The following is a 24,847-nucleotide window of genomic DNA, read 5'->3' as shown; positions in this document are numbered from 1 at the left end:
ATAGCCTGCAGACTGGCTCTAGCCTGCTCGCAGCTACATGCCCCCGCATCTATCTCCATCGCAAACAATACGAAGCCCAACATAGGAGCGTATTTGTGCCGACAGTCAGACTGAGCGACAGCACTCTTGACGAGCGATGGCAATTGCCTTCGTCTCGTCGCAGACACTTTCTCAACCGCCTACAGATCTTCCAGCACCATCGAGATGACAGCGATCGCCACACCATTCAGGCTTCGCTTCACAGACGTAGGAGAGCATGGCTTATTCATCGGCCAGATCGATTTCACCTATCGCCAACGATGACACAGACACCTTGGATGGCGAGGAGCACAACACTCCTCAGGCTTTGTGGTTTTCATCGTTTGGAACGCCGTCGGAGGCCTCCGTAGCTGCTTTCAAGTCATTGCCCCCAGAGGTCATTGAAAGGTGAGACTCATGCCAAGACAACATAGGGCTGTCCATCAAACGATACCGGGATTTCGCACGAAGCTCGTGCTAACTGGACATAGGATACTGTATGCCGTGGACTCGGATGGCTTTGCATCCCTTGCGCTACTCAACCGCGCGTGGTATATGCAATCTCAGAAGCTCGAGCTGTACGCCCATCACCTCTCACGATGTCCGTCGTACGCGTTGTCCAACAATGTCATTACTGGGCCTTTCCGGCGCAACGACCTCTTTCGTCTGAAGACCAAGTTCGCTGCCGAAGTCCGAAGAAATCTCTTCGAAGCATATATGCGGCCCAGACGTACGCTCGTCAATCTAATCTCGGTCAACACGAACTCATCGGCCGCTATACCAGGCGGAGAGGCATTTCGCTTTGCGTTCTCGCCTAATGGCCAAACACTGCTCGCATTAAGCTCATCCAGAGTGTATGTTCTGGACGTGACGCAGGAAGATCTAGTCGTGCGCAAGGAGTTGAAGACATTGAGGCGGCCTATCGCTGCATCTATCACGGACGATGGATCACTACTGGCAGTTCTGTCATCGCGACATCAGGTCAACATTTATGCGTTGACAGCAGAAGGTCCCAAGCACCTGCAAGTTCTCGCTCTTACCGATCCGCCGAGGACTATTGCACTGGCGCACGAAGGCACGGTCTTGGCTGCGGCGTACAATGGCTCAGTCGAAGTCTTCTCACTAGCTGCCAACGCACTGGAAACAGATCGCAGGGCAGTCCGTAGCGAAGCTATGGATACACTACAGTTCTCCGGAGACGGATCCATGCTTGTTGGCAGCTCACAGAGTCTGGACGATCCAAGCGCTGTCGTTATTACAGCACCGTTCTACACAGAGAACGACCCTGATTTGACTCCACGCGAGATCCACAGCCGCATGTGGACACAACAAATTCTTTTCCCTCAAATCAGCAGCATATGTAGTCATGCAGAATTGCTGCAAGGCCACATGGAAGGAGATGCAAATTGGCTGTTTGCCTACGACCACAGTCTGATGTCGTATCGCGCGGTCCGGACAGACGATACGAGAAGCGGAGTCGCATACTTTCTCAATCCTTCCACAAATCGCAGATTCAGCCTCCCGTCTCCATCAACGGCACCATCTGCCACAGTCTGCGGCACACTTGTTGCTGCTGGGTTCGCCGGATGCGGGCTATGGCTGTACGGCGTGCCCGAAAGATTGGACGCAAGTCCAGACATGGGTTCCGTCGTTGAACGATATGAGGAACGTTTGCGTGGACGAGTCCATCTCACAACAGCTACAGGTCATATGGAGCCGCTGATGGCCTACTCGCCTTCGGTATCCGGTAGCAGTGACGAAATGGAAGGTCTGGATTCCTTAGCTCAGAAGGTCGACTGGCGGCAGAGCTTATTTGTCAAATGTCGTGCTATCAAAGCGCTCGATGGATGCAGCTCCCAGAAATGGGTTGAGAGGTCAGATATGCGCGACTTCGGCTTCACTGGTCAGAGACTCGTAGCCGTAGCTCCCGGAGGAGTCAATGGCTTTGCTGAAGATCTCGGCGACGAAAGTATGCCTGTTGATGGGTCCCGAATCTGTCTGCTCGATTTCAACTATGCACCGGATCGCTTGAAGGACCGTGAGATCACAATCGAAGTCGGCGACATTCAACCTGAACTTTTAGCTGAGCACGCTGGCGACATGGCGGTCGAGGTCGCTCTGGAGAGACGGCGCACGGTCAGAGGTGGCGGACCAAGTGCAAGGCCGAATCCTCGGGCAGCACTTGGTCGATCACAGACGTCGGCTTCCCCGAACGCGGGTAATGGCTACTTCAACGATATTATGCCCCGGTCCAGCGCCTCCCAACCGTCTTCGCCGAGTGAAGGAGTCCGAAGTCCTAACATGTATCAGCCCGCCACAAACTTGCAGCGCAGTAACACTGCCGGTGGTTTCAGGGCAGCCCGATTCCCTCCACGGCCGCCACTTGGTCAAGAGTTCAGCAGTCCGCCACCACAACAAGGGCAAGGGCAAGGCGAAGGGAGAAGGCCATCGCAGGAAAGTTGGGAGACGCCACCTCCGCCATATTCGAATTCGGGCAGGCACACGCCAACAAGTGGTCCATTCACACACCAGCAGAATTGGGCACAGCTGGGCCAGTTCAATCAAGCGTACGGCACACCTACAATTTATGCTACGACAGCGCCTGCAGTGCAGCCTCCGCAAGGGAACAGTGGATTTGCTGCTGCAGGCAATAACTATCTCGCCCCACGATCCCGAGGCCCGCACCTTGCAACTGTTTCTGAATCAGCTATTCGGCATAACCACCAAACAGCACAGCCCCTGCATAGACAATCGCCCTTGGCTATGCAAGGCTTCGCGCCATCGCCTCCAGATGGTATGCCGCCGGTCATGAGCGCGACAGTGCACCAGCCCATGCCGTCTCCTGTCAGTCCAGATATCCCATCGATATCACTGCCAGCACCGGTGGTGCCACAACAGAAGCCGGCTGGCATCACGCTGACAGGTGCAAACCTGCAGAACCGATTGAACCATCCAGTCCCTCCCGCACCGTCGGACGATGACCAAGGACGACGATCAGTATCCGCCCCACTCTCACAAAATCGCAAGGAAGGCTACGCTTTCGGCAGCCCAGCAAACAATCAGCTATCGGATCTCGAAAGACGAGTAGATCAAAACCGACAGCGAGCGCTCAATGTCGTGACAAACGGCAACGCCAACCATAGCGGAAGCCCAGTTCCACCATCGCCACCGCCCGGAGCCTGGGGTGCGGCGGGCCCGCCTTCACCATCGTTCAACCGTGCCCTCACCACTCCCAATGGGCCGGTCAGACCAAGCTCGCACGCAAGCAGCGGCAATATCTCGATACCGGCTTCTAGCTCTACGCCAAACTTGCACGCACCTGGGCGACCCACATACGGTCGTCTAGATACAATCAACAGCATTGGGAGCCAGCCTGATCATCATGGTCACTATCATCATGTCGGCCCCTCGAGGATGCGCGCTCACAGCGTGGCAGAGGACGTGCCAACGCCGATTCTAGAGCAGCTTGCTGGACTCACTGGTGGGAGTGGTGGACCAGCTGCGCCACCACCGAGGGTTGAGCCTGATGGGTTGGTCTTTGTGCCCAGGAGTAGAAAGAAGAAGAAGGCGAAGAGTGAAGGAATGAGCGCAGCCAGTGAGTGGGGCAATGGACCTGCGGAGGGAAAGAAGAAAGGCTCGAAATGCGTGGTTATGTGAATGTTGCCTTGCTATATCTAGATGACGTTGGAACGGAGGATCGATTGTCAGAGACCAACATAAGGCCTCAGAACCAAGAGGAGGGCAATCTGCACGAGTCTTTCCATTATAAGGGCATATATTGGCCGACAGCAGCATCTATCTTGCTACGTAGCGATTTGGCATTTTGGGACATATACTGACGCCGGGCGAAACACCATGCGAGCAGAGGGTGTTCGACCGTGTAGGTAGCTAAGTAAGCAAAGAACTGTAACATGCAGTGACATCAAACTTCCGGCTCACAGGTTCTGCCCTATCATTCTTCATATCGCGCCGGGAGATCGGTCTCATACACGGCCGGCCAACTTGAGCTGGCCCCGTCTTAAAGGAGACCGGTTGACATGTACGTAACAGCAGCCGATTGCTAGAAGTTACTTTTTTTATCCCCCGCGACGGTGACACCGCGCGATTGCTTGTCTCAATAGTAAGAGGCGAATATCAAGTATGAGCGCGCAGCAAGACCTCAGTCTCGAGTTGATAAAGACCCTAAGCCACCCGGGACACTCATCATCGCGCGCATGGCACGCAGCTGCGCATCCCAACTCTCCACTTCTTGCGGTTGCTTCGGCGGATAAGCAAGTCTACGTCTGGTCGCTTCGCGACTTCCAGCTCGTCAACAAGATAGAAGGCGGACACAAGCGCAGTGTGCGCTGCGTGGACTGGAAGCCCGCCGGGGCCAAAGTCACGCTCGCCACAGGAAGTTTCGACGCAGCAGTCGGTATATGGGAGGCTTCTCGAGACTCGGATGAATCAGAAGACAACGATGAGAAAGAGGCGTGGGAGTTTTCAAGTCGGCTCGATGGTCCGGACAGCGAGATTAAGAGCGTACATTTCAGTCCAGAGCACTACAGTGCCCATATTCTAGCGACATGCTCAAGGGATAAGTCGATATGGATTTGGGAAGAGGTCGAGGACGGGGAGTGGGAGACCATGGCGGTGCTGCAAGAACACCAGGGCGACGTCAAGTGTGTCAAGTGGTGCGAAGGAGCGACCATGTCACCAAAGTCGAAGGACGAATCACCAAGAATCGTGGGCAGCTCAGAGCTTCTAGCATCAGCCAGCTACGACGACACCATAAGGCTTTGGCGCGATGTGGAAGAGGAGGGTGATTGGGCATGCGTTTCGCTACTCGAAGGCCACGGTGGAACGGTCTGGGATCTCAGCTGGGAGAAATGGATAGACTCCACGGCGTCTTTTCTCTCAGAGAACGACTGGGAGCAGGATTGGAGCCCTCGATTGATGAGCTGTAGCGATGATTGCAGCATCAAGACATGGCGGAGAGAATTGAGCGACGCAGAGAAAGAAAAGCGACGGAGGCAGCGAGGTACCGATGGAGGGGCTTACACACAACGTATACCCTCAACCATCCGGCCAACGAGTCACTTCGAGACTTGGGTCGAAGATCAGACCTTGCCAACAGTTCATGTAAGACCAGTCTATGCGATAGATTGGAGTCGACGAACAGGACTAGTAGTGAGCTGTGGCGGAGACGGCACTATCGCGGTCTATCGAGAGAAGCGAAATGAGAACGCAAGTGACACGACTTGGGAGGTGGTTGCACTCCAGGAGTCTGCGCATGGCGATTATGAGGTCAATCACGTCTTTTGGGCACTCAGGCGGGACTCAGGTGCATCTGAGGAAGAAGTGATTGTTAGTTGCGGCGACGAGGGCGATGTCAGGATATGGCGGATAGGCACTCCAAATGCAGGATCATCGACAGGATGAAACCCTCGAAAAGCCTTGCCCAAGCCACACGACCAGCCCGATGGTGAGACGATCATACAGAGAAGTCGAAGATGCAATACTCGAGTGCAAGCTGCGTCGACCGGTCTGATGATGTTCCTGCTCAATCGACGCTTGAAATGGACCCCGCGCCAGCGAAGATATCCTGGCAGTGAATCGGTCGACGACAGACTTCTCAGCCCGTGGACGCTCGCCAATTACCACTGTCCTATGCGACTCGAGTCGTTCAATTGCCGCCAGTCTTCGTCTGCTCTTTCTCTGTCGGCGCCTGAACTGACGGACTTTTTTGTGGCTTCATGCCCAACAGCCCTGTCGCGTCCACCAACCGTGCCTTAGGATTCAACGTCAGCCCAAATCCAGGCTTATCCAGCTCCGAGATGTCCAGATACCCATTCGTCGGGATCGGCTCATCCAGAAATAAGTCTCCAAAAACGGGCAACACGCTCTTGCCGTCCGGCGAGTTGGCCAAGTACTCTTGAAACGGCGAGTTATGCTGGCTTGCCACAAAATGATACGAGTATGACCCCGAAGCATGCGGTATGACCGGAATATCGAATGCCGCTGCCATCGCCGACACCTTCAGCAACTCCGTTAGCCCGCCCAACCACATCACATCCGGCTGAATAATGTCGATATTCCTCTCCAGCAACAAGTCCCTAAACCCATACCTCGAAAACTCATGCTCCCCCGTCGTAAACTTCGTATCCGGATGCGCTCTCTTGATAGTCTTGAATCCCTCGCTATCATCCGGACTCAACGTCTCCTCCCACCAATCAATCCTCAAATCCAACCTCTTACATTCGCTCACCAACTCAATCACATACTGCACATTCAGACTCATCCAACAATCCACCCTCAATGGGAACCCATGCCCCACATCCTCCCTATGCTTCCGCAGAAACTCCACATTCTTCCTCAGACTATCCTCCTCCTCCGCACTGTACGGCAACGGCACCTTCGCGGCCTTGAACCCCATCTCCTTCGCCGCCTTGGGCTCCGGTCCCGTACAATAGAAATCAATTCTCCCTTTCTCCTTCGTCGCTCCTCCAATCATCTTATACACCGGCTCTCCCCTGATCTTCCCCAACAAATCCCAGATCGCGAGATCAATCACACTGATCACCGCCACCGGCAGCCCCTTCCGCCCGTAGAACATGCTCGCCCGGTACATCTGCTCGAACAGATCATTCGTGTCCCTGGGGTCCCGCCCCAACAGAAACCGCTCGAAATGCTGCTGCACGAGCCAACAAGCGGGTGGGCCGCCGAAACCCGTAGCGAAGCCTTTCGTGCCATCGGTGGCTTCGAGCTCGACGCAGAAGGAGCCGAGGACGTTGATGCCGAAGGTGGTGCGCGAGGAGCGGTAGTTGGCCCATTTGGACATGGGCGTCGCGATCTTGGCGTCGATCAGCCAGTGTCCGCCGGAGACGTTGTGGTAGTCGCCGCCGGAGCCGACGCCGTCGATGATGAAGGTGCGGACTGTGGAAATTGTGGGAAAGGTCTTCACTTTCGGCGAAGTCATGTTGAGGTGTGTGGGAGTTGATTGGCTCGGATGGGGTCAGTCGTAGGGTGGAAGATATGGTCTTGATGGTCGAGGGTGAGTGTGGGCCGGTGGCGGGTTGCAACTATTTATCTTGAATTGAAGATTGGCGGTCGGTCCCGATGCCGTTTCTAGAGCCTACAATAGCCGCTCTGCACTCTTAACAAAGGTGACGACGGCTAAGGCTGCTCAGCCGGTGGCAGCTTGTGACAACGTAGACGTTTTGGCTCGGCGTAATGCAAGGCGAGTTGGAGAAGTGGCCAAAGGAGGGGTTTTGCTCGGTGCAATTCGGAGCGAGGGAGTGAAGTGAAGTTAGAGGTGTTATAGTTTCTTTCAATGAGTCCACCTGTTACAGCGTAATGGTGTTCCGAGCAGCAGGAGTGACGTTCAATTAACGAGCGATAGCTTTGTGACAGGATTGTCCAGCGAATTTTGTTGCAAAAGCCTCACTGGCCACCAGAAACCTCGAGGGGACTAGGAGATGCCTCTTCCTCCACTACTGGCAGGCCAAGTCTGCGCGGTAACCGGAGGCTTGACAGGCATCGGACGGGCTATCGCTCTTTCATTTCTTTCACACGGCGCCAAAGTCGCAGTCAACTATCTCGCGTCACACAATAAGGACGAGCAGAGGCTTTTAGACTCATTACGAGAAGATGCAGTCGCAGCAATCAAATCTCGAGATCAATCGTCCATCATCTCCGCAGAGGATCTTCCCCTTTTGATGGTGCCAGGCGACATTTCGCAGCCAGAGACCGCCACGGACTTTGTCTCCCAGATTGTCTCAGCCTTTGGCCGCCTCGACACATTCGTTTCGAACGCAGGTATCTGCAAGTTCGAGGAGTTTCTGGCTATCAAGCCAGACTCCTTTCAACGGCATTTGCAGACCAACCTCTCAGGCGCCTTTTATACCGTGCAAGCGGCGGCCCAGCAGATGGTCTCGCAAAGCCCGCAAGGAGGTTCCATCATTGGCATATCGTCGATCTCTGCGCTGGTTGGTGGAGCAGAACAGTGCCACTATACTCCTACGAAAGCCGGTGTGCACTCGCTCATGCAAAGTACGGCCGCCGCGTTAGGAAAGTATAACATCCGCTGTAACTCCCTGCTGCCTGGCACGATACGAACGCAGCTGAACGAGGAAGACCTGAAGGACGGGAGCGAGAAGAAGGCGTACATGGAGAAGCGGATTCCCCTAGGTCTAGGGAAACCGGAGGATATGGCTGGGCCAGCTGTCTGGTTGGCGCAACCCGAGTTGAGTAATTATGTCAGTGGTGCGCAGATCCTGGTTGATGGCGGAGCGTATGTCAATTTTCAGTGAGAGGCAGCTGTATTCGATACGCCGTAGCGGCAGTCCTGTGCCAGATATCCTGGCGAGCAGCGTCGCTCAGGTCGAAGTCGTCCAGAAGTGCGCTTACAAGCCGGTGCCAACGTTTCCAGGCCTCAGGACCGGGACCACCAACATTGCATACCGGCCAGTCGCTACCGAACATAGTTCTGTTCGGGCTGAAAGCGTTGAGAATTACTTCCGCCCACGGACGTACTCGAATCACGAACGATTCAGTATCGTCCGGAGTGTCTGTCGACTGTGGCGGAAGTTCCGAGAACAGACCGGACAGCTTCATGTAGGAGAAATCATGGCCGGCAAGTTTCTCAATGAGAGCCTTCCATCGAACAAAATCGGGTTGTGATCGGACGTCCTCAGTGCCAGAGAGCCGCAAGTTCGGCTTGCAGAGATGGTTGATGATAATCTTCACAGGAGAACTCCGGTCGCGTAGCTTCTCCATCATCTGGATAGCCTCCTCCAGTTGAAAGAGTCCGGTCGATCTTGCATCGATCCCAAGGTCGAACGACAGGTTGTGCTCACCTAGCCAGACCAGGCCGTCGATAAAATCTCCCTGTAGCATGACATTCCGAGGCTTGTCCTGAAGCAAGTAGCGGAAGCCCTTCACCTTGTCTCTGTGATCGCCCGGATACATGTCCCACACTCTGCCAACATATTTTGCCAGAGCATTCCCTCCGGCTGGGACAGGTGCCCATGGTACAACTCCCAGCACCAATTTGCTATCCGCGCGTTCGTGGCCCTCACCTGGTAGCGGCTCGCCTCTCACAACCCTAGACAAGAATGCAGCTTCTTGAAGTGCATCGGCCCATTGATCTTCTACAAGCCCGGATTTGCGGTCCGTTTCGAGGAAGACGAACCCCACAAGATTGCTGACGCCACTGGTAGCAGCTTTGTAGACATCAACGGTGTGGCCTCGATTCAGGACATGATCTGTTGGTAGATCGCTCGTCCATGCTAGGCGTGGCAGATGAGATTGGGCAAAGAGATGGATGTGGGTGTCAATGATCGGAATATGTTCTCCTGGGGTCATTTTCTAAGACGCATGCTAATATTGTCAGATGGCTGTTGCTGAGCTTCGGACTGCCACTATCTATGTGAGGTTAGCTGGAGGTGTCTAGTACTGTCGACGGTGCCTCTAGGTGTGCTGGTGGGAACCGGCATCTGCTATGTCATAACACGACGTAGGTATGACTTCGGCAGTAATTCAACCGACGCGAATTTTCAATTATCCTATGCCTACCTCATATCCAGGACGCCCGTCGTACTGGTGCACAGGCAGCAAAAAAATGTCTCGCTGGTTGATGAACTTCGAAGGCGGGTCACATTCGCTACGCGCAGTGCGCTGCATTAGATGCAAATGCAAGGATAAGGTAAAATGACGATGTGGAAGGCATGAAGTTCAGAAAGCCAGGAGCTCCAGTGCCAAGCGTTTCAAATGTCATGGATGGCCAGCGCCCATAAACCTCATGGACAACTAGTGCGCACCACGGTACCTAGGTAGGTAGCGGCGAGACGTCCAGTATATTATTCCGTATTTCGGTACATGTAGATTCGAAGGTCGTGAAGCTGCCGTGCTCCGCGCCATGCCTTGGACACCGCCTAGGGGGCCACAGCGTGCGCCACTAACACCTTCCCTACTCGCTTCCCAAGCACGTCCGCTAAGACTTTGGCCCTTCGCTCTCGTCGGCATCTCATCGGTCTGTATCGCCCAGATCTCCCTACATCCCCGCTTGAAGCTCTTGAAAGACTCGGCTGGATGGACTCTAAGATATGACTACGCCAAGGACTATGATCCTGGTCCTGCGGACAAAGGTCTTGAGATACCGTCGCCTGCCCGCACGGTGCTGGATCGTGCAGCCGCGGCAGCAGAGACCGTCGCCTCCAGCAACACGAAGTGGATCCTAGATACCGGCGCAAACTCTCACATGTGCACAAATCGGGATCTGATGCATTCATATTCGGAATTGGGATGGGGACAGACGCGGATTGGCTTTCGAGGTGCAAACGGTGCAATGGACGGCTACGTCGGCATCGGAGACTGTACGTTGTCGACCATCACACCGGCTTCGAGAGGTACAAAAACACCTGATCAAGTTCAAAAGTTCACGTTGCAGCGCGTGCATCTTTTTCCCACCAATGGCTTCAACTTGATAAGTTGGAGTGCGATGAAACGCGGGGCGATGAAGCAAGGGAAGCGGCTGAAGATGGTCGAGAACGACGATTGGAGTCTCAGTATCTGCAGTGTGGAAAGCCGAGGGACGTTGACGCAAATTATGCGATTCAAGCCTGTCAATGGGTTGTACGTGCTCGAGCAGCCAGAGTGACATATTGACAATCTCAGCACCGAGGTCATAAGTGAGGATCACACTAGGGAAAGACGCTCGATCCTGCGACAGTCGCCTCAAGGCAGGAGTTCCGATGCTCGAGCTTGTCATGATTTGTACGAAATGGTACTCTATCATGCTGCTGAGGTCATGGACTCGATCCGGCGGAGGGCAGCCTTTTCCGCCCAGTACCAGCACTTCGAGTGGCCACGAAATGTTTGAGATGGACGAGATGCCGCTCACTATGGACGGGTGCTTGAATCACGCACTCCACCTGCTGATAGGCTTATCCCATCTCGCCTGCAGGCCCACTAGTCGTCATGTTGAGTTTGACAAACAAGTCGTTGCGACTCCACCAGGCCCTCAGACGTTTGCCGAAAATGTACACTGGTAGAGCAAGGAGGCAGAGGAAAATAGACGTGCCTCCGAAAACGTACATGATCTCCTGTGGGCCTTTGGCGGCAACCCAATCGTTGGCGAAGTTGGAGAGACCATAGAACATAAAGTTCTAAGCCGATCAGTATCGGCAACGCAAGCTATCAGCAGGAGTGGTCTTACCTTAAACAGCATGTTCATCACAAAGATTTCGTTACTCTGGCTTCGGAATGCATCCAGGCCATAGGTTAGCGAACTGAAGATGCCGATGAGCACCCCGACCATCATGACACCTTGCAGGAAGGCGCAAAGGTACGCTGATGCGCCGATTGACAGAGTGTATCCGAACAGGAACATGCCTAACCCACAAGCGATGCCGGATGGGAGCATGAAAACGAGGCGGAATTCGGGTTCGCTGCGTCGTGGTCAGCCAGGTGAATCAGATCAGTCAAGATCAGCAACTTACTATATACCCTTATTCCTCCGGGTCAAATACTTGATCACATGGTCACCGAAGAAACCACAGACCAGAGACCCAATGAGTCCACCAATGAATGGACCTGCTCCTAGATATCCTATTTGTGCTGCATTGAATGTCCAAGGAGGTCCCGCAAAAATGCCAGCCAGGATGATCGCAGAGCCAACGTACCAGCTGTTGAGGAGACCACTGGCGATTACTGCGTAGCATGCCGCTGGGTTGAGCAGAGTTAGAAATGGGCCCAGGAGGAACTTGAAGATGGAGTCTTGAGAGTAGACGCCAGTGTAGACTGCAAGCTCTTGAACGAATGTCTTCTTAGTCGGTACGTTCATGTCCTGCTCCGCATGCTCCACTGGCTTTTCGACGTCGGGCTTACTCTCGACTCCCATGACTTCGGGCGCATCAGCGCCGGTCAGATCGGTGTTGTATCGGGTGTCCCGCAAGTATGTGGTCTCCGGGCAGAAGAAGAACATGAGAAGGAACTGGAAGACGCAGAAGATCTGGAGCATGTTGAAGAGCCAGAGCCAGCCCAGGTCCTGATATCGGGACGCCGCAGATGATGGATGCAAGACTAGATGCGGCGTTGAGAATGAAGTTGATCACAGCAATACGCAGACCGCGTTGATGAACAAAATAGATGTCACCGACGGTGGAAACGATCAGGGATTCGAAAGCGGACGTGGAGAAGCCTTGAATGATGCGGGCGGCGAGGAGGTAGTTGTAGTCGACCTTGGCCTGCCCGATGGCAGTGCCGACGATGATGAAGAGCGCTTTTGCATTTGTTAGACTGAACATATATTGGGAAGCACCAGAACCGCAGGAGTGATGTCTCGCCCAAGCCAGGTTCAGAGGCATACGTACTGGACACGAGGAAGACCGGTCGCTTGCCATACTTTCTCGCGAAGGCGCAGACTACGCCATTATTAGACCTGTGCGAAAGCATTTTGAAGGTACTCACCAAACGGTCCGATGCAGCCCGCCGCTAGCAAATTGTAGCCAGATGCCAACACAACTGTAGTTATCGTGGTGTCCAGCTGCTGAGAAAGCCCAAAGTAAGAGGCGTTTAGCAATGGACCCTATCACGTTAGCGAAGTTCCAAAGTAGCGTGGGCGACTGTACGTTGACTCCAGCATTCAGCATAGCTCCCAGCGATAGAATAACAATGATCAGCTCTTTTTTCCATGCTGACCAGTTCAAGGGATCGTTTGGGTCGTTGCTTGGCTGTGGCGAGAGTACAATGTGGGCATTGCGACCTTTGCCATGCTTCAAGTTGCCCGTGTTGGTGACAGTTGTCTCGTCGTCGAGCAGGACCGTGCCCGGAACGTGATCCAAAGACTTGTCTGGACAGTGTTAGTGATAGACTTTGCTATGGTCATGGTCCAAAATACCATCCTTTATTCCTAGACCCATGTTGCCGACCTTGATCTGAGAAACAGTGATGTACACAATCTAGATCAGATGAGATTGAAGAGGTAGATAGATACCTAAGTAGATATCCCCAAACACTCGTGATTAAGTGGGACAATCCCCGTGACGTACTCCGCACTTCGTGTCCGGGAGATGGTGGTAGCAAGAGTGGGAAAGGTCCAAGCTGCGGAGCGATGCAGGTCTAAGATCGTGCCCAATGATTCCGCGAAGCTTTCCATTATGAGACGCCATCGATCATGAGTCTCTCAGGATAGTCCTTGTGCACCTCCAGCTGAAACGGTACGAGTGGGAAATCTCCAGGAGTACATGGTACAAGATGCGATCCGCATGAAGACCTCGGGACCTGGGGCTCTTGTGGGGCTGAATAGCTACTTCGTAGAGCGCATTTTGATATGCTCACATCTCGGGGACTTGTGCAGCTTTCTGACACAGAATTTCAGAGACGAAGTGGTAAGGTTGCAAGCCCAGCCGTGTTATCGCGCGAGTGCTGTCTGCCCGGCTCTGTGTCATGGTCCAGGCAGGGAGAATCGCGATCGCCGTGTTTCTGCTCGCTTATGGCAAAGATGTGGACATCGAGCAATCTCCTGGTGCCAAGGAGAGCGGGGAAAAAGTGACAGCTGCAGACGGAGTTGCCCCAGAAGAAGGCGTACCAGAACGCGAATATTATTGAGTTCCCCACGGGACGGCGGCTCTATCGGTCTCACGTGGCACTGTAGACACTGCAGCGCCGACAAATCTGCGAGATCTCTTACACTCCCAGCGACTGGGTCGTGAGTGCGTCTAAGGTCCTGCCACCTGAGTTCCGGACTCGGCTCCAGGAGTTCCGAGGTCTCCAGTCAGTCGTGAAGTTCCATTTTGATTTTTGCCCCAAACCTCCCCCAATGAAGTGGGCTCAAGCACTGGTTTGGGCTCTACAGCCTGCGAGGCTAGTATGCATTTGACTTTGTTTATGCCAATGGCGATGGCGCTCGGTTCACGGCCGTGGAGGTCGTGGTCGAGGTGGAAATAACCCATTCCACCAGCTCCAGCACGCCCCTCGTTGTTGCCAGTCTGGAACCACTTGTACAGGATATGCGAAATCCGGATGTCAAATTCCTGCTACGATAGCAACAGCTTTGCTTGATGCATGATCATCGCCTGAGCACAGCGACTTAGCTGTCCCACATTATTGTCCTGCGCATACTTCATGCTGAGGTCAACGTTCTTCCCACTTCCAAACTTCACCCTGTTCGCTGAGAGTCGCTGATACTATGGACATCGCAAGTCAACTTTTGCGGGCCATGCTATGGCTCATAGCGCCGCCATTATTATACTGTATTGCCTGGGTGATATATGCTCGGACGATACATCCACTTCACAAGGTCCCGGGCCCATGGTTGGCATCCGTGAGCCGAGCATGGATCATGTACCACACCTGGCGAGGTGACATGGAGCACGTCCAGCGAGCGCTTCACAAGAAACATGGCCAGCTCATTCGTATCGCTCCGAACGAATGCGCCTGTTCCGATCCCCAGGCTATTAGGGACATCTATCGAACACAGGGGCCTCTGACCAAGACCGACTTCTACCATGTCTGGACTGGAGGCATGTCCAAGTACCCAGATCACTTTGCCGTTGTTGATGAGAAGCTGCACGCTCAAAGGAGGCGAACGGTCAACCATGTGTACAGTCTCTCGAATATTCTACAGTCGGAACGCCACATCGACGACTGCATAAAGGTGATCATGTCGAAATTCAACGAGCTCGCGAATGGATCTACGCACGTCGATATTGGTGAATGGATGCAATGGTGAGTTTCGAAGTCCTTCGATCGTCTCTTACTGAGTTTGCAGGTATGCCTTTGACGTGATTGGCGAGCTCTACTTTGGTAAGATGTTCGGGTTCATGCAGAACTCCCACGATCACGGTAACTACATCGAGTCTCTCGATAACCTGATACCGCCAATGTGTGTGGCAGCTGTGGTCCATCGTACCTGCGAGGCTTCCTCCTCACCGGGCTTCCAATGGTCAGCGCGAAGGCCAGAAAGGCAATGTCGGCCATCGGACACATCTCGACCGCGGCGAAAGATTGTGTCGGTCGTCGCCTCAGAGGTGAAGACGATGTTGAACGACGGGACATCCTCAACCAGTTGCTGGACATCGTGGCCAGCAAAGGCGAGAAGGACGATTTCCAGGTTCCCGAGGTTGAGCAGGAGGCTTACTCTGGGCTGTGAGTAATGACTGTGGTGCCAACAGATGTCAGACTAACGACCGCACAGATTCGCTGGCTCGGACACCACGGCGATTGCACTTCGTGCCGTCTTGTACTACCTCATGAAGCATCCGGCAGCTTACCATAAGTTGCAGACGGAGCTGGACCGAGCGACCGAAGAGGGTATACTTAGCCCGATCGTACAGTACAACGAGGCTATCAAGTTACCATACCTCTGCGCATGCATCAAAGAAGCAATGCGATTACATCCGAGTGTCGGCTTGACCATGCCGCGGATTGCACCTGTGGGTGGCTTGAGCGTGGGCGGACATACCGTCCCCGAAGGCTATAATGTCGGCATGAATGCTGCGGTAGTCCACAGAGATGTTACGGTCTTCGGACCTGATCCCGACGCATTCCGACCTGAGAGATGGTTGGCTGGCGACGGCGACCTTGATGAAAAGGCGTCTAGCCTGATGGGCCGGTCTCTGCTCTATTTTGGCGCAGGAACTCGGACTTGTATCGGCAAGAATGTATGTCCCACTTCCTTGCTCTGGTTCTACTGTGCCATATACCGAACGCGACTGACAAAATCGCTGCGCAGATCTCATTGAGTGAGTTGCACAAGCTCACACCGCAGATGCTTCGAGAATTCGATCTGCAACTGGTACAACCAGATCTGGTGTGGGAGACCACAAATGCCTGGTTCAATAAGCAGACGGGGATAGTTGTGACCATGAGGAAGCGTGGCCAACAGCACTGACTGGCTTCGAGGCTCGCGGCACAAAGATGACATCTACCTAAGTACTCTCAATTGAGCTAAATGCAACTGTTGAGCACTAAGTCAGAACCCCCCGAATGCTGTCTGCCACGAATGATTCAATGCCACACGCAGTGAGCAGTGAGCGAGCGCTCGTAGCGGCGTGTACATTGTCATATCTCGCACGCGGTATCAAGAAGCCGATAAGGTGAGGAGGAGGACGCGCAATCTTTGAGTGAAAGCCTTTCAGCACGCCAAGACATTTCCGCCCGCCGAGCTAGAAGTCACCACAGCCACACTTACGAACGATCCTTCGTTCTCTATGCTCACCAAGTTGTGTCCGATAGCAGAATCATCTGAGCCACATGCGGCACACTTATCTCCCCGCATTTCGCAAGCGCCTTCCGAAGGCTACAGACTACATTACTCAGACTCAGGCTGTGGCCCCCGGACAGATCATCTTCCGGAACTTTTTTACGCCACTGCTCTATACGCCAGGCACTGATGCATATGATTGTCCACAGCAGGGCTATGGTCTTGGCCCCTGAGTGGCGACGAAGATGCTCGGGGCTCAGATGACAGCGAACATACGATTTTGCCACTGCTGTGCAATGTGCTCTGACACAGTCCTCGATTTCTGCGACTCGCTTTTGAGTGAACTGGGGCACGTAATGTAGGTGGGCAAGCAAAGCTCCGCGGAGGTGTTGGCTTCAAGGTATATGCCGGCGCGGAAAGCGGATTGTGAGTGGTTGCATGCCAACAGGCTATGGTGAAAGGAGTAGTGCACCAACATATGCTCGCACTTTCCGCTTCGGGCCCGAGCCGCGCCGCACCACGGTCTCGAAAGGCCGTCGGGTCCTGGATGTCAGGTCAAGACTATGCAGTCTCACAGTATTGACAATCGCAATGTAAAGGCTCGCCACGGTTCTCGACGTAGACGCATAAATCAACGTGAAAATCAGCGCCGCCAGCGGCATCCGCACAGCGGCGCAATGGTCATTTCCTAGAAGTTCCCTGCCGCTGTCCAATTGTAGACCCGGGACATATCTATACATCGAATCTGATCGCAGGCCCTGGACATGCATCCCAAAAATCAATCTATATACATGAAGCTGCGGTAAGGACTGTAATTTGCTCGCTTGCTGGCTCGAACTATTGCTGAGAGGATTGAGAGGAGGTTCGTGAAACATGTTGGCACATCCTAGAGACGTTGCAGGCGTAAGGAGCGGTGCTTGTGCTCGGAGGTCGGAGGTCGGTGGTCGGCCGATCGCGGTGTGCAAGGACAGGCCTGGCTCACATTGTACTGGTTGACCGTAACAAGTTCAGACCAACAGATCTGCTGTCTGTCATCTCTCGTGTCGGGGAGGGACTTGCCACGTCACAGTCGTTCGCGGCCACGACGATGACTAGTTGTAGTGATCGGATCAGAGGGATCGTTCGTGATTGCGCAGCCGCGGCTGGCCACACCTGCTCGTGGCGGAGTCGCGGGATTGCTGTTGCTTCGACCGGTAGAGCTCCCCAGTCTTCTTGCCTGTAGCCTTCACCGCCGCCTGAAGGAAGAACACTGTGACCACACCAACGCTCAGTCGTCTGCTTCAGGATCGCCCACAATAAGAGCAGTAGCTATCGCGAAGGGTGTCCGCTGGAGTAGCCCGAGTCGCGCGAGTGTCTGCTGCCGCTCATGCCACCACCACCGCTTCCACCGCCTCTGCCGTCGCTATGCCGGTCGCCGTGTCGATCGGAAGACTTGGAGCTGGATTCAGCGCTGCTCTTCTTCTTCGATGAATGGTCGGGACAGGCGTAGCCGACAAGGACGGTCTTCTCCGTAGTATTGTGCCCCCGCTGACCATAGCGTTGGCATGGGTCGACGGAATGTTTGTAGTAGAGGCATCGACATACGGAATATCGTTCCACGATTCTGTAGCACATGGTCGAGATTGATAGGATGCCTTGGGTGATATAGGTGGCTGTCGTGTAGAACTCGTATCCAAGTCGTGATTCCGGGTCATTAGTGATCAGTGATTGCTGATGGTGATGTTGGTGAAGGACAAGATCGTCTCATAGGGCTGAGGGCTTCAATATGAAGTCAACTTCTAGCACTGTGATCGCAGAAAGGACCGGAAAGAGGATAAGGATCGGTCCTAGGCAACGCCGGTGCAGTGCAGTGTAAAGACTGGGATCAATGGTCGTGGCCTGGGTATGTTGGCCAATGAGATGGCGTTACAGATCCAAGAAAAGTGTATGGCAGATTTCGGTATTCCCATGGGAGTCATCATATGTATTGCACTTTTGTGTCCGGTGCAGGTGTAGTTCAGTGAGCTTCGGACAGGTATACCTGATGAATTAGGTAGTGTATACTTCCAGCATTGATTTCATGGTCTGATAGGGTTTGGTCGATAGATCAGTTGAGCCAATCGAATGGTCGTCGTAGACATTTGGACCGCATTGTGACTGGCCTAAGAGTGGCAGGACAAGGGCGGATGAAGGCATCGGACAATTTAGCGTTCCTGAATGATGGGTCGAAAACGTGGCACTGCGATCCGGAGTCAGGCACGTCCTACCGCTGCCAAATAACCTATGGTATTAAAGCGGGTCACTTCAGCCTCAGGATCCCCCGTAGAACACCTTCACTGGCTCAAATTAGTGATTGACCGGGATGGTGATGACATTTGCTGCGATTTTCGCGAGATCCTCTTCTGACCTCACGGGGTTCGAGATACGAGACGCACGACCTCCGATCGGGTTTGTCGGTGGTGAAAGGTACCTGGGCCCTCGTAACAAGGACGATGTGTGTGTTTGGATGTGACTGCAACACCGCGACCAAAGGACTTACGGTGTGATCCGGGAGCATCCGCATTGGCATACGTTGCCGTAACGGCCGCGAGATGAGCTACCGACGGAAGTGCTCAGCGTCAGTCAATACCGTACGAATAGAATGACTCGATCAGAGCTTCGCATTGACTTGGCGGGAGAATGATGAGCAGTGCCGTAGCCATTCCCAGATCATCAGTGGCCGCGATGGTAGTGGAGTAGCAATGGTGTAGACCGTAAGTTCGGTCAACCAGACTTGAAACTCAAATCTATGGTTAGCGTCACGTTTGCTGACCCCAGATTCACAGCAATCGATCTAATTAATAAATGACGCACAGTTGTTTGGCGACCTCAATGGCCGGATCGTAATATCAAAGGAGGGTAAAAGTAAGTGCTAGTAAGCGGGGGCCTTGACGGCAGACGGAGTCGACAAGAGGTGAGGTGTTCAGCTCGTGCTAATGCGGATTAGCTGCCATCCCGTAAGGCTGACAGCGGCGGGAGAATAGGCAGACTGGAAAAGATCCCATAAACAGCTGGAGGTCCCTCAGTTGACCACCTGCCTCTCTTGAATTCCTTCGACTTCTACGCTGTGCTCTTCGTGGTTGCTGCCCTTTCTTTCGCTGTGGCGATCCTGGGCTAAGAGGTGCCTGGGCTGCATTTCGACCGTCGGTGACTTTGGCTGTCACGCTTAGCGCCAGCCGATGCTCAGTGGGGGCCAGAAGAACATGGGCATGTTCCCGTCACTCCGCAAGAACGATTTGGGCAGGAAGCGACGACAATGTCGTGATGAACGAGCAACGAGACTATCTGTGACTGGAGTCGGCCCCCATTTTGCGGATGAAGTGATACTAGGCTCACCACCGAGCGGGTACCTTAGGATTGCGCATTCTATTAATGTCTCGCCATTGCTCCTACGGCTCACTGTACATGTGCAGTATGGTACAACCAGTCCTCTTCGGGATTGGGAACAGGAAAGTTCGGCATCATGACAGAGTCCTCTGCGGCAACCAAATCCGAAGCAACAGCTGATTGCATCTGATGCATGACAGACTGAGGAACGCTGTCGCCTGATGTGTCTGGACCGTTCGTGTGTAGACGTGGGAAGTTGAAAAGGTCAAACACATCGAGGTACTCAAACTCATTGGGCTGCGGGGTGTTTGCGCGCGTTGGATGATATGAGCGCGTGGCGTGATGTGGTTGACGAGAGATCAAGAAGTCAAGGTCATATGCACATCTGAGTCACGGTCAGTATACCTCTCGGATTTTGTTCAAGCCAGGTGAGGCTCACCGTCTCATATCTGCGAGAATCCGGACCGTGGATGGACTCCCACGTCTCCCGTCACTGTTTGTACTCGCCCTTGACTGCTGATACTCACCAAGAACACGATTGAGTATCTCAGCGTACCTTCGTGAAGCATCCCAATACACACCCATCGCAGAGAGAATTGACACAAAGACACCGAGATCGGGGTCGATTTCGTGGTCCATTGTCGAACCATGCACAAGTGTGACTCGTGCGCATACCCACACGCAGAATGCGAAGGATGGACCCATGTGATCGAGGAGACCGCTGACTTGAACATGGTTCGCAAGCTTACGAACACTGTCCACAGCCCGCAAACAACGCTGCATGGCGCTGTAAGATGACGAGAACAAAGGCGAGGTTTGGGACGGATATGCTGCTGACGAATTCAGTCTGATGACAGCCAGGTAATATGCTGCTTGTACATGTATCCAACCACAGTCCTGTCCACGAGAAGGAACTTTGGACTCGACCAAGCGCGTGATGTTGGCATACTCATCTGGTATGTTGAACAACCACGCATTCAATTCGCCATCCAGTCGTCGATATGTGCCTTGCCATTGCTCGATATCTGTCAGTGAGCCGATGTCAACCGGACGCTTGAGGAACCGATGGATGGAAGAAAGTATTCCCAGTACTTCCACCCAAGCTGCAAAGTGGCTGCTGGGGGAGCTCGCAGCTGACACGACTTTGCTGCGCGTCGGCGTGCGAAACGTGCTCGTCTCGACTGCTTGATCCGCAGCGAAGAATGCTTCACGACAGGGCAGGCGGCGATCGACTTCCTTTTCGTCGAGGGCAAACTCGAAAGCTGTTGCAATTGTTGCGTACCTGTCCAGCATATACGCAGACCAGAACAGCCTGCGCCGTTCTTCGTCCTCTATGAAGGACAAGGCTTCCGGAAGGACTGCGGCTCGTAAGGTAGAAATAGATGGATATTTCGAGGCAGTCAAAGTCGTGGTCGTCTCGACTGCAAGTCCAAGCTGAACAACACTACGAGCCAGCAAGGAGATCAGGTTCCACCCAGGCGGACCGTTGGTGTCGCCAGTGACGTCTAATGCAAGAATCGTCAGTGCCTGGAGTGCTCTGACACTCGAGTTCTCCAGAGCGAACAACTGCACCGTGTGTTTAGAGGTTTGATGATACTGCTGTCTAATGTGTGTTGTGAGACGAGGGTCCTGACAGAATCGAAGCGACACTGCAACGAGTGCATGCAGAAGCACATTGTCCGCCTCATCGAGGGCCGCAGACCCAAAGAGTCTGTCGACAGTTGATTTGTGTTCCAATATTGGTAGCCAGCAATTAATATGCTCGAAGAAAAGCGCCACAAGAGTGTATAATAGATCAAATGGCGGTAATGGCGACGAGCGCTCCGCGAAACCCAGTCCATTGGTAGGGACGGGGGAGACGAGCCCATGGCTTTGAGCGGAAGGCGTGTGATAGTTCTGTGACTGGACACTTTGAGAGTCTACAGCTCGTGGCTGGTACGACTCATGCGTAGACAGACGTCGATGAGGTAGCGGATCATTGGGGCCTAGCCTGCTAGGATTGGACCAAGGTTCTCTGATCATACTGATGCCGGCAGGGACGATTGTCCTGACCGAGACGTCATTGACGTGCTCTGATACGTGACGCGAGCACGCGCTCGTGCAGCTGTTTGCAAGATGCAGAGTAAGTTGCTGATTTTGCGCCTGCAATCGCTGCTCGAGCATCTCAAGCCTGGACTCCAGCTCGCGTCCATAACCCGCGCGGAGTCCAGGCTTCCTGCGTTCTTTGTATTCACATATATAGGCATTCCGCTTACACCAGCCACAAGAGGGCTGTCCCCTGTCACAGCGGACTTTCCTTGTCTGGGACAACAGTCAGTGAGCGAAGCCGGCCGAGCGAGCGCCAGAGAGCCATCAGTCCTTGATTGTGCTCGTGCCTGGAGCAGCGAAACCAAAACACTTCATCATGCTCTAAGCTCACGCTTGCAAATCCGATGCAGAGATGTGCTTACCTTGCAGGCCTCACAGGTGACATTCATTGGTCTTTTCCGTTTCTGAGAGCCACTCTGGTCATCGCCGCTGTCAGATGCGGACTCAGCAGACCCAGGAGAGCGTTGCTCGTCGACGACAGATGGCCTGCCATGAGTCCCTGAGCCTAGCCTAGCCATACTTCGCAAAGCAAGCCCATTCGTGACATCGGTGTAATGCTAGACCGAAGTGGAAGATCGCGTTCAAGGAGCTGTTCGCTGCGTACGTAGGCGACGTGCACCGGCTGAGCCAGAAGTCTCGAGCTGTCGCACAAAGTCAGTATCCTCTCAAGTGCCGCCGCACTAGTTTCGCTGTGTCAGAACCCATCGACAAGCATGCTGGTCGGTAGGCAACCTAAGCACCTGGGGAGTGCCACTTCCCGACACGTCTGGCCTTGGCGGCAGTTGCGGCTAATTTGGGCTAAAAGCCGCTCATACTCATCGCTTCCAAACATTGTTGCTAGAGACGTGCAGGACTCTTACAACATCCGCTGTAAGACTCTTTGAGGACTTCTGACAGGCCTGAGGTGCTAATCATGAATGGCGAGCACCTGCTGACACCGCCTGCGTCGGCAGCATCCCCCTCGCCCTCCGCCGCGTCGACCTTGACACGTATCTCGCACAGCCTTCCCGTGCAGCGCAAGCATGCGTTGTTGGCCGGGTCGACGAAAGAGATCAAGTTGATACACTATCTAGACGATCAACTCGAGCGAGTCTACAGAAGACACGAAAAGCGCTTGGTTGCAGGACAGAGGGAAACCGCGCCTCCGTCGAAGCACGACGATGCCCCTGGTTATGAGAGCATGGACGAAGTCATCGAAGACCTTGATCCCCTAGTTGACGTCGTATGGACAAGTCGAACACGTAAGTCTTCGCGCATGTCGCACCAAGCCGAACAGCAGGCTAGATTTTCTAGCGGCAGCGTTGTCGTGGGCACTGCGAGGAATGTTGGTGGGCTGCTTCAGAAACCTTGAGTGATTATACACGTGCATTCTAATATTGAGCTCACACAGCTAGCCTCCAAACTGCGTATCTGTTGTCCATCGCCGGCTACATCTGTGCATATTTTCCAGATTTTGCATTCACGCCACTGGTCTTTCCAGTCTTGTCCAAGATCGACCAGGCATTCGTTGCCCTTCTGTCCACTCCTTCAAGCGATCCCGCTGCAAGCGCAATCACCCGATCTCCAACGCAGACCGACAAAGTACGGATCAAGTCGCTGACGGAAGACACACGAGTCGCAGCAGTCAACGCTGCTATAAAGTCAGGCTGGGAAGCTGATTTGGAGGATTCCGAAGACGAAAGTGAAGTAACCTCCAGCGACTTTCCTCAAGCATATGATGACTTTGCAGTAAGTGCAGGACTCGGAAGATTGTATAAAGGCACAATCGAGCTACTCGGCGATTCACTGGTCCGACCGCAGGTGTCTAGTAGACAGGAAGATTCCCAGGTCGACTCTGCGGCCGTCGTCAACACTAACAACGTCTTTGGACCTGGTGTAGACTGAATGGCACGAAGAACTTGTCCAGACGTCGACTTCATTTCACTATCACAACAGACCGATCAGAAGGACTTCGCACAAGCAGTAACGCATCCTGCACCGGTCTTACGAGGGTTGAAAGGACCGACAGTCAGCTGCGACAGCGCTGTTCTCAACACAGCTTTGTTTCCAAGGCTCTTCGGTCTGCATAGATCGTCACAGCAGCCAGGTTTCCTATTGCTCGCTTCACCGTCTCTTCGGCAAGGTTGCACTTGGACCAATCATTGAGTGACACATTGTGGAGAAACAGTGACTAGGCCGGGAGTGCATGCATCCTCGCCCCGGGAGCTGTCCACCGCCTCGTATTCATGCCCAAGAGCTTGAATAGAGCTCACAAAAAAGTGCCTCTTGAGCTCAGTCTTATAAGGCCTTTACTCTGGCCTACTTTGCTGTCTCTTAATCCTTCACGACTTCAGACGATATGATGCTCTCCACAGCGCTACTATACCAGGTCCTATACCTCCTGGCGCCAGTGTCTGGACTCGCCATTACTCGCGAACCCGAGCAGTCTCTTCTACTACCGAGCACGGCGACTACGACGGCGCTGCTTTCGTCCGAAGCCCTCATCACACATACCTTGATCGCGCCGACGGAAAGACCTGCGACCACGTCTGAGAATGCAATATCAGTCATTACAGAGCCGCCAACTGCAACAAGACTAGATCTTGTGCGCCGGCAACCCTGTTGCTTCGACGAAAGAGGCTTCCGGGTAGACTGCGCAACGTGGACGGGCTATTACTGTGAGTCGACTTGCTTGGTTGGCGATGACGCTGGCTGACCGCCTTCACAGATACTTGGGGACCGCAAGGCAATCCGTACGAGGGTGGTCCACAGTGCGATGGCAACTGGAATGGTGGCAGCGGAAGCGGAAGTGGTGGCAACGGGAACGGAAATGGCAACGGCGATGGCAACGGTAATGGTCAAGTCGCGGTGCTCAATGGCCAAAGCTCGCGTTTGCAAATCAGCTTTGCATTGGGAGCTGTCCTTCTGGTGCTCGCTGCCCTGCTGTAGTGGCCGTCTGGAGACAATTTCAACACAAATATATGTGCAAATGATAATCACAAGCCGACTCGACATCTTCTCGAAGGGATCCAAATGGTCTGCTGGAGTTGTACCTAATGCACTGACATGATACTAATGAGTGTTGACACATCATACGTTGGATGGAGCAGCCTTGGGTGAAGATGAAGCGCGCTCGTTGGCATTGAGCCCATCAAGTCCACGCTATCCGCTTGCTCGGGCGAGCGACGTCAGATTGTCGACGCATCTGCCGAATGGCAAACGAATGACCTG

The 24,847-nt window shown here is 53.8% G+C and overlaps 10 protein-coding genes across 10 annotated transcripts; 6 read left to right on the top strand and 4 right to left on the bottom strand.

The window, feature by feature from the left end:
- Window positions 1-256: 256 nt before the first annotated feature.
- On the top strand, window positions 257-3,675 carry AB675_12170 (uncharacterized protein; the record flags this gene model as incomplete). The annotated part of the gene is made up of 2 exons (XM_018141077.1): window positions 257-426; window positions 510-3,675. 2 exons carry the CDS (start codon window positions 257-259, stop codon window positions 3,673-3,675), a joined length of 3,336 nt encoding a protein of 1,111 aa, XP_017998237.1.
- Window positions 3,676-4,158: 483 nt separating this feature from the next.
- AB675_12169 (putative cytosolic iron-sulfur protein assembly protein 1) lies at window positions 4,159-5,439 on the top strand (the record flags this gene model as incomplete). The annotated part of the gene is made up of 1 exon (XM_018141075.1): window positions 4,159-5,439. One exon carries the CDS (start codon window positions 4,159-4,161, stop codon window positions 5,437-5,439), a length of 1,281 nt encoding a protein of 426 aa, XP_017998393.1.
- Window positions 5,440-5,683: 244 nt separating this feature from the next.
- Window positions 5,684-6,976, bottom strand: AB675_12168 (L-rhamnonate dehydratase; the record flags this gene model as incomplete). Its single annotated transcript, XM_018141074.1, has 1 exon — window positions 5,684-6,976. The coding sequence occupies one exon, from the start codon at window positions 6,974-6,976 to the stop codon at window positions 5,684-5,686; it is 1,293 nt and encodes a 430-aa protein (XP_017998307.1).
- A 499-nt stretch (window positions 6,977-7,475) lies between these two features.
- AB675_12167 (L-rhamnose-1-dehydrogenase) lies at window positions 7,476-8,309 on the top strand (the record flags this gene model as incomplete). Its single annotated transcript, XM_018141073.1, has 1 exon — window positions 7,476-8,309. The coding sequence occupies one exon, from the start codon at window positions 7,476-7,478 to the stop codon at window positions 8,307-8,309; it is 834 nt and encodes a 277-aa protein (XP_017998335.1).
- Window positions 8,310-8,470: 161 nt separating this feature from the next.
- Window positions 8,471-9,363, bottom strand: AB675_12166 (L-rhamnono-gamma-lactonase; the record flags this gene model as incomplete). Its single annotated transcript, XM_018141072.1, has 2 exons — window positions 8,471-8,485; window positions 8,533-9,363. The coding sequence occupies 2 exons, from the start codon at window positions 9,361-9,363 to the stop codon at window positions 8,471-8,473; spliced, it is 846 nt and encodes a 281-aa protein (XP_017998255.1).
- A 1,580-nt stretch (window positions 9,364-10,943) lies between these two features.
- AB675_12164 (putative MFS-type transporter) lies at window positions 10,944-12,920 on the bottom strand (the record flags this gene model as incomplete). The annotated part of the gene is made up of 8 exons (XM_018141071.1): window positions 10,944-11,165; window positions 11,216-11,447; window positions 11,499-12,010; window positions 12,060-12,280; window positions 12,372-12,422; window positions 12,469-12,586; window positions 12,630-12,850; window positions 12,899-12,920. The coding sequence occupies 8 exons, from the start codon at window positions 12,918-12,920 to the stop codon at window positions 10,944-10,946; spliced, it is 1,599 nt and encodes a 532-aa protein (XP_017998390.1).
- A 1,445-nt stretch (window positions 12,921-14,365) lies between these two features.
- On the top strand, window positions 14,366-15,892 carry AB675_12163 (Pisatin demethylase; the record flags this gene model as incomplete). The annotated part of the gene is made up of 5 exons (XM_018141070.1): window positions 14,366-14,727; window positions 14,771-14,884; window positions 14,950-15,147; window positions 15,197-15,662; window positions 15,734-15,892. The coding sequence occupies 5 exons, from the start codon at window positions 14,366-14,368 to the stop codon at window positions 15,890-15,892; spliced, it is 1,299 nt and encodes a 432-aa protein (XP_017998422.1).
- A 3,726-nt stretch (window positions 15,893-19,618) lies between these two features.
- Window positions 19,619-21,571, bottom strand: AB675_12162 (uncharacterized protein; the record flags this gene model as incomplete). The annotated part of the gene is made up of 2 exons (XM_018141069.1): window positions 19,619-19,934; window positions 19,989-21,571. 2 exons carry the CDS (start codon window positions 21,569-21,571, stop codon window positions 19,619-19,621), a joined length of 1,899 nt encoding a protein of 632 aa, XP_017998331.1.
- Window positions 21,572-22,550: 979 nt separating this feature from the next.
- Window positions 22,551-23,521, top strand: AB675_12161 (uncharacterized protein; the record flags this gene model as incomplete). Its single annotated transcript, XM_018141068.1, has 2 exons — window positions 22,551-22,878; window positions 23,028-23,521. 2 exons carry the CDS (start codon window positions 22,551-22,553, stop codon window positions 23,519-23,521), a joined length of 822 nt encoding a protein of 273 aa, XP_017998356.1.
- Window positions 23,522-23,975: 454 nt separating this feature from the next.
- On the top strand, window positions 23,976-24,565 carry AB675_12160 (uncharacterized protein; the record flags this gene model as incomplete). Its single annotated transcript, XM_018141067.1, has 2 exons — window positions 23,976-24,294; window positions 24,345-24,565. The coding sequence occupies 2 exons, from the start codon at window positions 23,976-23,978 to the stop codon at window positions 24,563-24,565; spliced, it is 540 nt and encodes a 179-aa protein (XP_017998279.1).
- Window positions 24,566-24,847: the final 282 nt, after the last annotated feature.

The sequence above is a fragment of the Cyphellophora attinorum genome (genome assembly GCF_001299255.1).
Source record: "Cyphellophora attinorum strain CBS 131958 chromosome Unknown Contig19, whole genome shotgun sequence".
Lineage (NCBI taxonomy): Eukaryota > Fungi > Ascomycota > Eurotiomycetes > Chaetothyriales > Cyphellophoraceae > Cyphellophora > Cyphellophora attinorum.
This window is presented reverse-complemented; position numbering and strand designations above follow the sequence as displayed.